Genomic DNA, 13164 nt, shown 5'->3' on the forward strand with positions numbered 1-13164 from the left:
TTATACTGATCTCATCAGCCATCTCTAGACTGGGTCACCATCATTATACTGATCTCATCAGCCATCTCTAGACTGGGTCACCATCATTATACTGATCTCAACAGCCATCTCTAGACTGGGTCACCATCATTATACTGATCCTGTCAGCCATCTCTAGAGTGGGTCACCATCGTTATACTGATCTCATCAGCCATCTCTAGACTGGGTCACCATCATTATACTGATCTCATCAGCCATCTCTAGAGTGGGTCACCATCGTTATACTGATCTCAACAGCCATCTCTAGACTGGGTCACCATCATTATACTGATCTCAACAGCCATCTCTAGACTGGGTCACCATTGTTATACTGATCTCATCAGCCATCTCTAGACTGGGTCACCATCATTATACTGATCTCATCAGCCACCTCTAGAGTGGGTCACCATCGTTATACTGATCTCAACAGCCATCTCTAGACTGGGTCACCATCATTATACTGATCTCATCAGCCATCTCTAGACTGGGTCACCATCATTATACTGATCTCATCAGCCATCTCTAGAGTGGGTCACCATCATTATACTGATCTCATCAGCCATCTCTAGACTGGGTCGCCATCATTATACTGATCTCATCAGCCATCTCTAGACTGGGTCACCATCATTATACTGATCTCATCAGCCATCTCTAGACTGGGTCACCATCGTTATACTGACCCTGTCAGCCATCTCTAGACTGGGTCGCCATCATTATACTGATCCTGTCAGCCATCTCTAGAGTGGGTCACCATCGTTATACTGATCTCATCAGCCATCTCTAGAGTGGGTCACCATCATTATACTGATCTCATCAGCCATCTCTAGAGTGGGTCACCATCATTATACTGATCTCATCAGCCATCTCTAGAGTGGGTCACCATCGTTATACTGATCTCATCAGCCATCTCTAGACTGGGTCACCATCGTTATACTGATCTCATCAGCCATCTCTAGAGTGGGTCACCATCGTTATACTGATCCTGTCAGCCATCTCTAGAGTGGGTCACCATCATTATACTGATCCTGTCTCAGGTGTCTCTTGTTATTGTCTACTTTTGATCCACATATGTAACCTACTGGAGAGCTAACTAGCGAGCCTTTAGCTAGCGAGCCAGCAAGTTAATGTTTGCTATCGAACAGTATGCTTTAACTTGCAAATAAAAAGCAACTTTCTGACTAAATTAGAAACGTTTTTCTGAAGATGTCGCTAACACTCTTCAATAAATGGATGAGCGCTTCACGGCAGACTAGAACCCTTTAACTTCATTTTGTTTTATAGCTCTTGTTTGGCCAGCGTTGTGTCAAGGTACTCTAGTTCACACTGACCGTGGCGAGTGTAGAAAGTAGCCCATCACTTTTCCCAACTGATCTGTCAGTAGAAAAATAGCGCCTGTTAAATAGCGCTATTAAATTCAGCGCCAGTTATTCAATTCAGGGCATCAATGTTGTTGAGAAAAGTAGCAAAACAATTGTATTCGTATTTATGGATTGAATACGAGTTTGTTATGAAGGCACATGAAAGTTCACATATTCCAGAAGGCATTTATGCCAAAAAAAAAAATATGAATTTTGATAAAGATGAATGTTTACGTTCGAATAGCTCTCCTGTGAAGTGGTGACGTGCGACATATGCCTAGTTTCCTGAAATGAGTCACATATATGGAAGGGTGTCATCAATCAAACAATGTTCTACAGTGTGAATCTAACAGAACCGTGTCTGCATATTGATTGGAACATGTCATTGCTTGGAAAATGTCCACGCTTGGGAAATGTTAGTTCTTGGGAAAATGTCTCAATGTGTGTTGGCATGTTGAATGTTGTCATCCTGGAAAGCTGTTTCATACAATACACTTTTTTTTAGTTGATTTCAATTTATCAGAGAGTGCTGCAGGACAACCTAGTTCTCGCGACTATGGTCGGGGCCCATAATCCAGTCCAGTGAATAATCTCTTCCTCTATGTTGAAATTTAAAACTGTCCTCAGCTGATGCCAGCCGGTCTAGCTGTCTTTATCTGCTTGCAAAGCAAATCATTTACAGCAGCAAATATCCAAAAGGCACCATGCAGTTCTCTTTGTTAGTCAGCTAGTGTCTTTCTACTGAAAGATCATGTAGGATAAAGCCCGAGGCTTAATGGTATAATGAAAAATAAAAATCTCAGCTTCTACTTATGAATGTAAATTGATGTATACATTCAAAGTACAGCACACAGTGTTTTTACGCACAGTATGTATCAAAGTAATTTATTCATTCTTTTTATCAGAAGATTTTTCAGCCTGAATTGGCCACGCCTTTATCTACATTTTTCTCTCATCTAAAAATAACTGCTTCAGAATGAAGTCTTATTTTTATTGACTCTTTCATTAATCAGATTTATATTTAACCGATTCATTGTGATTATTCTCATGCCAGATAAAACATACACATGTATTTTCATTATTCATCAGGTAATGTACCTTAGCTAAATCCCTTTGAGCGTCCTGTCATAATTGACGTTTGTGTACAGGTAGCGATCAGCCTGAGATTTTTTGTTGTTGTGACCCTATCGTAACTGACACGGCTTGGTGTTCTCTTTCTGGGTTCTGTGTAAAGTGGAGATGTCTTTTGTCATAAATCTATAAATAACGGACGAATGCTATTAACGTTCACCTCCATCTCACTTTAGCAGTAAAACATTCATAAGACAAAGTGAGAAAGAATAGAGACTCCAAGGACATCAACTGTCCAGTGACGTCTCTCATTATGTCTTTATGGGGGTGAACTTTAAAAATGTATATTTTGGAAATTTTATGCCGCAGCTTTACTTAGTGTGTGTGTGTGTGTTTGTGTGTCTGTGCGTGTAGCGCACGTGCTTGTGTGTGTATGTGTGACTATGTCGAATCTCTACGCATGACTAATGATTGATGCATGGTTCCCAATGAGTCTGCTGCATAATACATACATGGTGTGAGGGTGTGATATCACACATCCTCCCAAGACAATCTGGAGGCATGAACATGCACTATATATGCAGAAGAATGTGGACACCCCTTCAAATTAGTTGAATCGGCTATTTCAGCCCCAACCGTTGTTAACAGGTGTATAAAATCAACTACACAGCCATGTAATCTCCATACACAAAGATTGACAGTAGAATGGCCTTACTGAAAAGCTCAGTGACTATCAATGTGGCACCGTCATAGGATGCCACCTTTCCAAGAAGTCAGTTCGTCACATTTCTGCCCTGCTAGAGCTGCCCTGGTCAACTGTAAGTGCTGTTATTGTTAAGTGGAAAGGTCCTGGAGTAACAACGGCTCAGCCGCGAAGTGGTAGGCCATACAAGCTCACAGAACGGGACTGTGCTGAGGTGCGTAGCGCGTAAAAATCGTCTGTCCTCGGTTGCAAGACTCACAACCCAGTTCCAAACTGCCTCTGGAAGCAACGTCAGCACAAGAACTGTTCCTTGGGAGCTTCATGGAATGAGTTTCCATGACCGAGCAGCCGCCCACAAGCCAAAAATCAGCATGCGCAATGCCAAGCGTCGGCTGTGAAGCGTGTTGTACCACCTCTTGAGCAGTGTAAACGCGTTATCTTACAATTACATTCTAGACCATTCTGTGCTTCTAACTTTGTGGCAACAGTTTGGGGAAAGCCCTTTCCTGTTTCAACAATGCCCCCGTACACAAAGCGAGGTCCATACAGTAATGGTTTGTTGAGATCAGTGTGGAAGAACTCGATTGGCCTGCGCAGCAATGTTCCAACATCTAGTGGAAAGCCTTCCCAAAAGAGTTGAGGCTGTTATAGCAGCAGGTGTCCACATACCTTTGGTGATGTAGTGTATTTCCTGGCCTGTTCTTGTTCACAACCACTATCCATGTTCTGTTTGATAATATATGAACATGTAGCATTTTCATCTTAAGAACTTTCGGTGTCATTTAAAATGATTTTCACATGAATGGCATCCTTCGACGTTTCAATGGTCTTTGTGTATGACATTTCTGTCTGGTGCATGCTGTATGACACTGTTTGTTTACAGACTTTTACACAACCTTTGGAAAGTTCATGCCCTCAGCCAGAAACACTGGTAGAATCACAGATGGGGCCGAGATTCTAGAAAGGTTGTACATCACATTTAATATCCTCTGACTCTTAAGTCCCTCTATTCTCTGAGCAACCTTCAGTCCCTCTATTCTCTGAGCAACCTTCAGACCCTCTATTCTCTGAGCCACCTTCAGTCCCTCTATTCTCTGAGCAACCTTCGGTCCCTCTATTCTCTGAGCAACCTTCAGTCCCTCTATTCTCTGAGCAACCTTCAGTCCCTCTATTCTCTGAGCAACCTTCAGACCCTCTACTCTCTGAGCCACCTTCAGTCCCTCTTTTCTCTGAGCAACCTTCAGTCCCTCTATTGTCTGAGCAACCTTCAGTCCCTCTATTCTCTGAGCAACCTTCAGTCCCTCTATTCTCTGAGCAACCTTCAGTCCCTCTATTCTCTGAGCAACCTTCAGACCCTCTATTCTCTGAGCAACCTTCAGTCCCTCTATTCTCTGAGCAACCTTCAGTCCCTCTATTCTCTGAACAACCTTCAGACCCTCTATTCTCTGAGCAAACTTCAGTCCCTGTATTCTCTGAGCAACCTTCAGTCCCTCTATTCTCTGAGCAACCTTCAGTCCCTCTATTCTCTGAACAACCTTCAGACCCTCTATTCTCTGAGCAACCTTCAGTCCCTCTATTCTCTGAGCAACCTTCAGTCCCTCTAATCTCTGAGCCACCTTCAGTCCCTCTATTCTCTGAGCAACCCTTTATTCTTCTCTTTTGTTTTTCATTTTTCTCTCTTTCCCTCCTACTCTCTCTTTACCTTCTCCCTTCCTCTTTCTCTCTCCTAATCCACCTATTCTCTGTCTTTCGTCTTGCTGTCTCTCCACAGCGGATAAAGACGTCGACGACTACTACACCCGCAAGCGTCACCTCCCTGACCTGGCAGCCAGAAGCACCCTGCCCTTACACGTCATTAAAATGAACCAGGAACAGGTACTGCATCTACATTGTAAAACATTTCCTGTAAAATATACAATAACTTACTGGCAGCAATTGGCCAGTAAGTTACTGTAATGTATTTTACAGTACAGCTACGGTAATACATTTGATGTTAATCCATGTTACAGTACCAAAAATGTTACAATAATCTAATTTCCAGTATATTACTGGAATTACCCACGCAGCGGCATATTACCCAGTGTTCTTTGCAAGTTTTCATTTTTACATTTTGGACATTTAGCGGGTGCCGTTGTCCTTAGCAACTTACATTCCACCAAGGTTGATATAGAAAAAACGAATCACAGTCATAGTAAATAAAATGTATCTGTAGTCGTTACTGACAATGTTGCTGTAGTTACGGATACATTGGTCTTCAAAATAATTGTAATTACAACAAGATATCTTATGATAAATCTCTGACCATCTCTGTATAGTGCCAATACAATACTGAGATATTCACATTAACTTAATGCCAGAGCAATGAAACACAGTAAAAGTGAATATTAAATGACAAGAAAATTATTTATACAGTATTTTACTGTAATTACAAAGGATTAGAGCAAGCGGGTTGGCGGTAAGAATTAGCATATTACAGCATATGAACGAATACTAGGTGTTTTATATCTAGGTGTTATATCTAGGTGTTATATCTAGGTGTTTTATATCTAGGTGTTATATCTAGGTGTTTTATATCTAGGTGTTTTATATCTAGGTGTTATATCTAGGTGTTATATCTAGGTGTTTTATATCTAGGTGTTATATCTAGGTGTTATATCTAGGTGTTATATCTAGGTGTTATATCTAGGTGTTTTATATCTAGGTGTTTTATATCTAGGTGTTATATCTAGGTGTTATATATCTAGGTGTTTTATATCTAGGTGTTTTATATCTAGGTGTTTTATATCTAGGTGTTTTATATCTAGGTGTTTTATATCTAGGTGTTTTACATCACTTGCACTTCTAGAGGCTTAAACAAAGTTCTTCCCAACTGGCCGTGATAACAGGACAGAACAGATTAAATGGACATGAGTAGATATTCAACCATTAAAAGGCTGAAGACCCACTACCACTCTGATCTGTTCCCTATGTACTGAACATGTCATTGCTAGGGAACTACCGCCACATATCAGTTCAATTGGTACAGGTTTCTCACTAACGGGTACAAGAAATATAGCCACTTACAAAGCACGCTTTAAAATATGTTAATGCACCATAACTTACAGTACGCTGAAGTAAATATATAGCAAACCAGCAATACAGTACTTTCGTTGAATTGTTCGTTGAATTGTTTGTTGAATCGTTGAATTGGATTGAAAATAAAATCAGTAATTGCTAATAGTGAATGTTTAATTATATATTACACTACACCAACTAATATTTTGTGTTTTATATCACTTGCACTTTAACAAAGACTTCTATATCGACTTCAGTGCAAAAGGACATGACTAAACATTCTACCATTAAAGGGTTGAGACTTGCTGCCACTGATCTGTCCCCCATATAAACGTAATTATTAGGGAACCACTACCACATATCACTTCAGTTGGTACAGCACACTAACTAACGGTTGCAACAAATATAGCATCTTACAAGGCATTAAAATATGTTCATGAGACAGAGACTCTTTCCCCACTGCCAATTTTCCCATTTTCCCAAAGTACCATAATTAATACTGTAAAACAGATTTAAAGTATTTTACTGTGCATGCTACAGTGTTTTACTATCAAAATGACAGAAAGTTCTTACAATGTGCTTTAAAACAAATGTATAGTATTTTACTGTACATTATACGGTAATCTACTGTATTCAAGTTAAAAATACAAAAACAGCGAATAGTGTACGTATTTATATGGAGCTGCAGTTTATTTACGCAGTGGTGCTGTTTAGTTAACGTGGTTGCAAAAGTCCGAAGATGTCTAATACATCAACAGTTGACTATCTTCACCCTTTCCTCCAGCAGCAGCAGCTCCAGAGCCAGCCCCCCCAGCCCCAGGTGTCCCAGGCCCCACCCCAGCAGCCCCAGGCGCAGCAGGCCCCCAGGAGACAGAGGCCTCCTCGTGTCCAGAGGGCCATGTCCCAGGACCGGGTCCTGTCCCCAAACAGAGAACCCCAGCCAGACTACCAGGGGATAGGGATAACTCGGCAAGGAGGACGTATCCTGTCTGATGAGCAGCTACTGTCTGCCGAGAGGCTGAGGTCCCAGGAACGCCTGATGTCCCAGGACCGGCTGTACTCCAAGGACCGCATGTACTCCAAGGACAGGCTGTTACAATCTCAAGACCACATGTACCCGAAAGACCGCCATTTCTCCCAAGACCGCCTGTACTCCCAAGACCGCCTCTACTCCCAAGATCGCCTGTACTCCCAGGATCCTCTGATCTCACCGGACAAAATGATGATGTCGCTGAAGCGTGCGTCCGGCGGTTTCCGGGGCAACAACGACAAGTCGATGTCGCACGCTATCTCGCACCCGGATGTGTTCATGCCCACGACACCGCTCATGGACCACTACAAGATGACAAAAATGCACTCCCATCCCAGTGCCTCAAGCAACGCAGGGGCAGCAGGAGGAGCAGGAGCAGCGGGGCACTCCAACACGCTAGCCATGAACCACACGACTAATAAGAGACAGCAGTTTGCCTCCAGAAGGACCCACACTGTGGAGCAGCTCCACTACATCCCCCAGCAGCACTACCGCACAGGCAGCAAGACCGAAGTGACTGTTTAACGCTAGCTAGCATGCTAACGGCTAGCTTGGGAGTGAGTCAGCAGAGAATGCTAACATCTCATCGCTAGTTTATATATACGCCTTTTAACAGACACTTTTATCCAGTGACTTACTGTCTGCATACATTTCTATGTGTGTGTGGCCCCAGCGGGAATCAAACCAACGACCCTTTGTGTTGGGGGAGTATGTGTGTGTGGGGGGGGGAAGGGATGGGAAAAGACTGCCGACTATAACAGGACGATAATTGTATGATTTGAAGTCAAACAAAAGGTACACTCACATTTTTTTGCATTTTCAGACTTCACCAAATCGAAGAGCGGTACTGTACTGTAAGAGACTAGAGTTCTTCAGTAGACACAAACCCCACTAAGATTGAGTCAGCTGTGGTAGTGTGCTGTGAAATTGGCAAACTACTCTACTGTTGTTCCTGTTACGCCCTAAGCACCAGCTCCCCTTGTCCACCACAATCTGGGTGTGATTCATATGAGGGGACATGGGCTATTTGAAAATAGAGAGGCTCAGGCAGCCAACACATCTCTTATTCTAGAAACTTCTACTGCATTGGTAAAACGCCAGGACTGATCCGATCAATGTCTCCACAACTTCTGTTGTTGAGAGACACAACACAACCACAGGTGATGGAAACAGGATGACCCTGTAATAACTTTATACATATATAAATATAAAAAAACTACCGTTTGTAACTCCAGTCTTACTCATAGCTATCAATCAAAACCGATGTTAGACAAGTGTTCCATTTCTAAAAATGAAGAAGTGGTTTTAAAAAGTGGTTTTTAAAAGCACAATCAATTAATGAGATTTTGTGTTTCTGTTCAGTTGTTTCATAAGTTTGGTCGCTGATGGCTAGTTCGTAGATGATTGTAAATAAGCTATAATTCTAGAGGCAGTAATATGGACCAGTCTGTACCAGTTGGCTTTTGTATTAGGCTGTCTAATGTTTTCAGTAGATTCTGAACAAGTTGTAAACCACCACTGTTTCGTGATAAGTTCAGACTAGAAAACCCACTTAACCAAGCATTTGACAGGATAAATGAATAATATAACTATGTTTGTAGATTGAGAATGAATGTGAATGAATGAGAATGAATGTGAATGAATGAGAATGAATGTGAATGAATGTGTTGTTCATTAAAAAAATATACCACTGTTCATATTTGGATGTAGAATGTGTTCCATTGACTTCTATGAGAAGCTGGACAACATGGTGACTGATTATAATTGTTGTTGCAGTAGGGTCAAAATAAACCATCCATATTTTTTTAAACAGGCAACACTATTCTGGAACAACTATATTTGTGCTCTGGTGGTTGATGTGTATGAAAAATGATATACTGTATGTTATTATATAGTTAAATGGTACAGCTGACATACGACTCATCCATACCTGCATGAGTTTGAAAGGGCTGTGAGGGAGAGCTGAAGGTGGGATTTTTGGACACTGTATAAGGAAGGCAAGAACGCTTCCTTGCCTGTACTTGCTCAATCAAGTGATATTTTATATATTAAAGGGAACGCAAATTATAGGTAGGATAACGTTTTTTCTCACGACAACTGTGATCTTGTTTTTCTCAGCAGGGGTCACACTTATCCCTATCATACAGTACGTCACCCTGACAGGCAGCTTTACATGACAGCCTTACCGCGATAAGAAATATGCCACAGACGCAGGCAACCGGAGTACTTTACCACTGGCATCTGAATTAATATCTCTGACTTTAATGCTATTTCAGACCTATTTCAGACCTTGTTGAAATTCGTTGAACTCCTGTGGATGCGAAGGCCAATTCTCACAGCAAACAAAGCGGCCCCCACAAAATACAAAATATTTTCAATTTGCACCCGATCCTCTAACCCAGGGATGTCAAACTCATTCCACGAAGAGGATTGTGTTTTTTCTTTTCATTTAAGCCCACAGCAACCAGGTGTGGGGAGTTCCTTACTAATTAGTGACCTTAATTCATCAATCAAGTACAAGGGAGGAGTGAAAACCCTCAGACACTTGGGCCCTCCGTGGAATGAGTTTGACACCCCTTAACCCATCAGCATTTAGATGAAAATATGACGCTCCAATCAATGGGAATCTATAGATGGGAGAGTCAGCTGGAAAAGGTAGACCTAAGAAGGCCAGGCGGGCGGGTACCTGGACCGAAGGTATCTCCACTGTGAGAAAAGGGAATCAGGCCAACTACAAGGCTTTCCTTAAAATAATCGAGAGCTTTCAAACTGTCTGTGAAAACACAGTGTCTGTCTCGTTCCACAATACAATACTTCTCATTCTTTCACTCCAGTTTTAATGCTGACAAGGTTGAGAGCAGACAGAGGACTTTTATGTTCTTGAAATATTTAGTTTAAGCTGTCGTTGCTTTTCCATTTGTCCATGTTCCTTTGTCGTTCCTGTTCTGTCCTCAGAGAGAATTATTGTCATCTTTGAAGGGCAAAGAAGGAGACCAGTTTGGGCTGCAATCCACGGAAACACTCACATGTCCTACAACAAACGGACACCTTCCTCTCCTCAACCCAGGACAACTAGTAACCCAACCCAGGCACACAGTAAATATGATAACCAATGAAGGATATGAGTGAGAAACATATAGATCTCCATATTTCACGTATTCCAAGTAAAAATATTTGTGGAGTTAGCATTTTGACCATGTAATTCTATTAGTTTAGTAATGAAATACTTTAAATGTTCCCGCTCTCCTTCACACACCTCTATGAAGACCCGCAGGCCTATGCCAATCTATGTTGTGGACATCTGTGTAATACTGCTTTCAGAAGGATCTTTGCTGCAGTTTTTTTTTTACCTCTAATCCATCTGCAAACTAGTCAATGAAGGTTGAGCTGACGGGATCTCCACTCCCAGAGAGGGACTGACATCTACTTTGGCTCTGATCTGACATATCGTATTGGCATCTTAGTGGGGATCTTAGCTAAAACTCAATACACAGTGATACGATGATGATAGCAAGATTTAAAATGTTTATTCTCTACAATAAACAGGCTTGAAGTGTCCATGTGAACAGGCCAAATATTCAAATCCATATTCATTGAGAAAAAATAGGAACTGCCATCAACTGAAAAATACCTGGGGAATAAACATGGAATGTTATTTTTAATAGATCGTTTATACGATGAAAATGTTGCTTTTAAATCCTTCATGCCAACCGTATCTCCCTCAAAAACAAGGTTCCAGACTCAATATCTCTCACTCTTGATAATCCTCCAATTGGAGAGACAGCTAACAGACGTTTGTTTTATGACAGACGCCAGATCCAGATGCACATTTAATTAGTAGCTCATCAACTCCGTCAGAGTTAATTACCCGAGGTCTGAGCCCAGCGAGCAACCACACCAACGCCTTGTTCACACTGCAGGCCTTAATGCTCAAATCAGTGTTGTTTTTCAAATCTGTTTTGGAATACTGACTGTTCAAACAGAACGTTGTGACCAAATCAGATTTGTGTGTAATTCAGACAGCAGTCATTTGCTGACATGGCTATGCTAGTTGTCATAGTAACGATGGGTGTGCGCACAGTGGCGTAGGCTGATTGGTGGGTGTGCGTGTGCTTCCTATCACTCAGAAGTTATGTATCAAACTATGGTGATAACAACACTTGCCATGGACGTTTCCCAGTCGCAGTTTGAATGTTCTAAATCATAGTGTTAGAACAATTTTAAAGCCTCAAAGGATAAGATGATCCAACTTTCAAAACGAGTCCTTTTTGGCCACATCAGTCAACTATCTTGCTAGCTAGCTGTTTCGCGTTCCAGCATATTCACTCATTTGTTTGTAAACAATTAACAAGCTATTTGGCGACCACACGTTCTTGTAGAACTGTCAACAGAGTAGCTAGCAAGCAACACTATATGCCAAATGTCATGTTCTGACCTTAGTTCCTTTGTTATGTTGTTATGTTTTCCTATGTTGTGTTTGCGTTTGGCCTGGTATGGTTCTCAAACAGAGGCAGGTGTCGTTAGTTGTCTCTGATTGAGAATCATACCTAGGTAGCCTTTTCCCACTTGTGTTTCGTGGGTGTGTATATTCTGTGTCTGTGTGTTCCACACGGAACTGTTTCGGTTTGTTATTTCAGGTGTCGTTTATTGTTTTGTTTCAATGTTCGTTTGTTTTAATAAAGAGCATGAACACGTACCACGCTGCGCATTGGTCCTCCGATCCTTACTACTCCTCCTCGTCGGTGGAGGAGGAAGACAGCCGTTACAGAAACACCCACCACCAAAGGACCAAGCAGCGTGGTAACGGGTAGCAGCAGCGATCTCAGGACTCCTGGTCATGGGAGAAGATTCTGGACGGCAAGGGACCCTGGGCACAGGCTGGAGAATATCGCCGCCCCAATGCTGAGCTGAGAGGCGGAGGTATGAGGAGGCAGCACGGCAGCGCGGCTGGAAGCCCGAGAGGCAGCCCCAAAAATGTATTGGGGGGAGGGACACGTGGAGTGTGGCGAAGTCAGGTAGGAAACCTGCGCCAATTCCCCGTGCTTACCGTGGAGAGAGAGGGACCGGGCAGGCACCGTGTTATGCCATGAGGCGCACGGTGTCCCCGGTGCGCAGGCATAGCCCGGTGCGGTACATAGCAGCGCCTCGTATCGGCCGGGCTAGGTTGGGCATCGAGCCAGGTGCCATGAAGCCGGCTCAGTGCATCTGGTCTCCAGTGCGTCTCCTCGGGCCGGGGCACCAGCCCTACGCATGCTGTTCCTGGTTCGCCAGCACAGCCCAATGCGGGCTATTCCACCTCGCCGCACTGGCCTGGCTACGGGGAGCATTCAGCCAGGTAGGGTTGGGCAGGCTCGGTGCTCGAGACCTCCAGTGCGCCTTCACGGTCCGGTGTATCCGGTGCCACCTCCACACACCAGCCCTCCGGTGGCAGCCCCCTGTACCAGGCTGTCTCTCCATCTCCTCCCTACAGGTGCTTCCGCCTGTCCAGCACTGCCAGAGTCTTCCTTCTGCCCAGCGCTGCCAGAGTCTCACGTTTGTCCTGAGCTACCAGAGTCTCCCGTCTGTCCTGAGCTGCCAGAATCGCCAGTCTGTCCTCAGCTGCCAGAGTCGCCAGTCTGTCCTCAGCTGCCAGAGTCGCCAGTCTGTCCTCAGCTGCCAGAGTCGCCCGTCTGTCCTGAGCTGCCAGAGTCGCCCGTCTGTCCAGAGCTTCCAGAGTCGCCCGTCTGTCCGGAGCTGCCTGAGTCGCCCGTCAGTCAGGAGCTGCTGGAGCCGCCCGTCAGTCAGGAGCTGCCGGAGCCGTCCGTCAGCCAGGATCTGCCGGAGCCGTCCGTCTGCCAGGATCTGCCGGAGCCGTCCGTCAGCCAGGACCTGCCCGAGCCGTCCGGCGCTGCCGGAACCTCCTGTCCATTCGGGACCCATTGCTAGGGTCC

At 43.7% G+C, this 13164-nt stretch overlaps 1 protein-coding gene across 3 annotated transcripts in view; it reads left to right on the plus strand.

The window, feature by feature from the left end:
• LOC112223367 (protein shisa-6-like) overlaps nt 1–9301 on the plus strand; it is a 122776-nt gene extending 113475 nt beyond the window's left edge. For 2 of the 3 annotated variants that reach the window (XM_042305582.1, XM_042305584.1), the window contains 2 exons: nt 4922–5025; nt 6989–9301. In XM_042305582.1, the coding sequence (XP_042161516.1) occupies nt 4922–5025; nt 6989–7759 (875 nt within the window). In that variant the 3' untranslated portion in view covers nt 7760–9301. The remainder of the gene's footprint in view (nt 1–4921; nt 5026–6988) is intronic. The other variant, XM_042305583.1, reaches the window with a different exon arrangement.
• Nucleotides 9302–13164: the final 3863 nt, after the last annotated feature.

Source organism: Oncorhynchus tshawytscha, linkage group LG24, assembly GCF_018296145.1.
Source record: "Oncorhynchus tshawytscha isolate Ot180627B linkage group LG24, Otsh_v2.0, whole genome shotgun sequence".
Taxonomy (NCBI): Eukaryota; Metazoa; Chordata; class Actinopteri; order Salmoniformes; family Salmonidae; genus Oncorhynchus; species Oncorhynchus tshawytscha.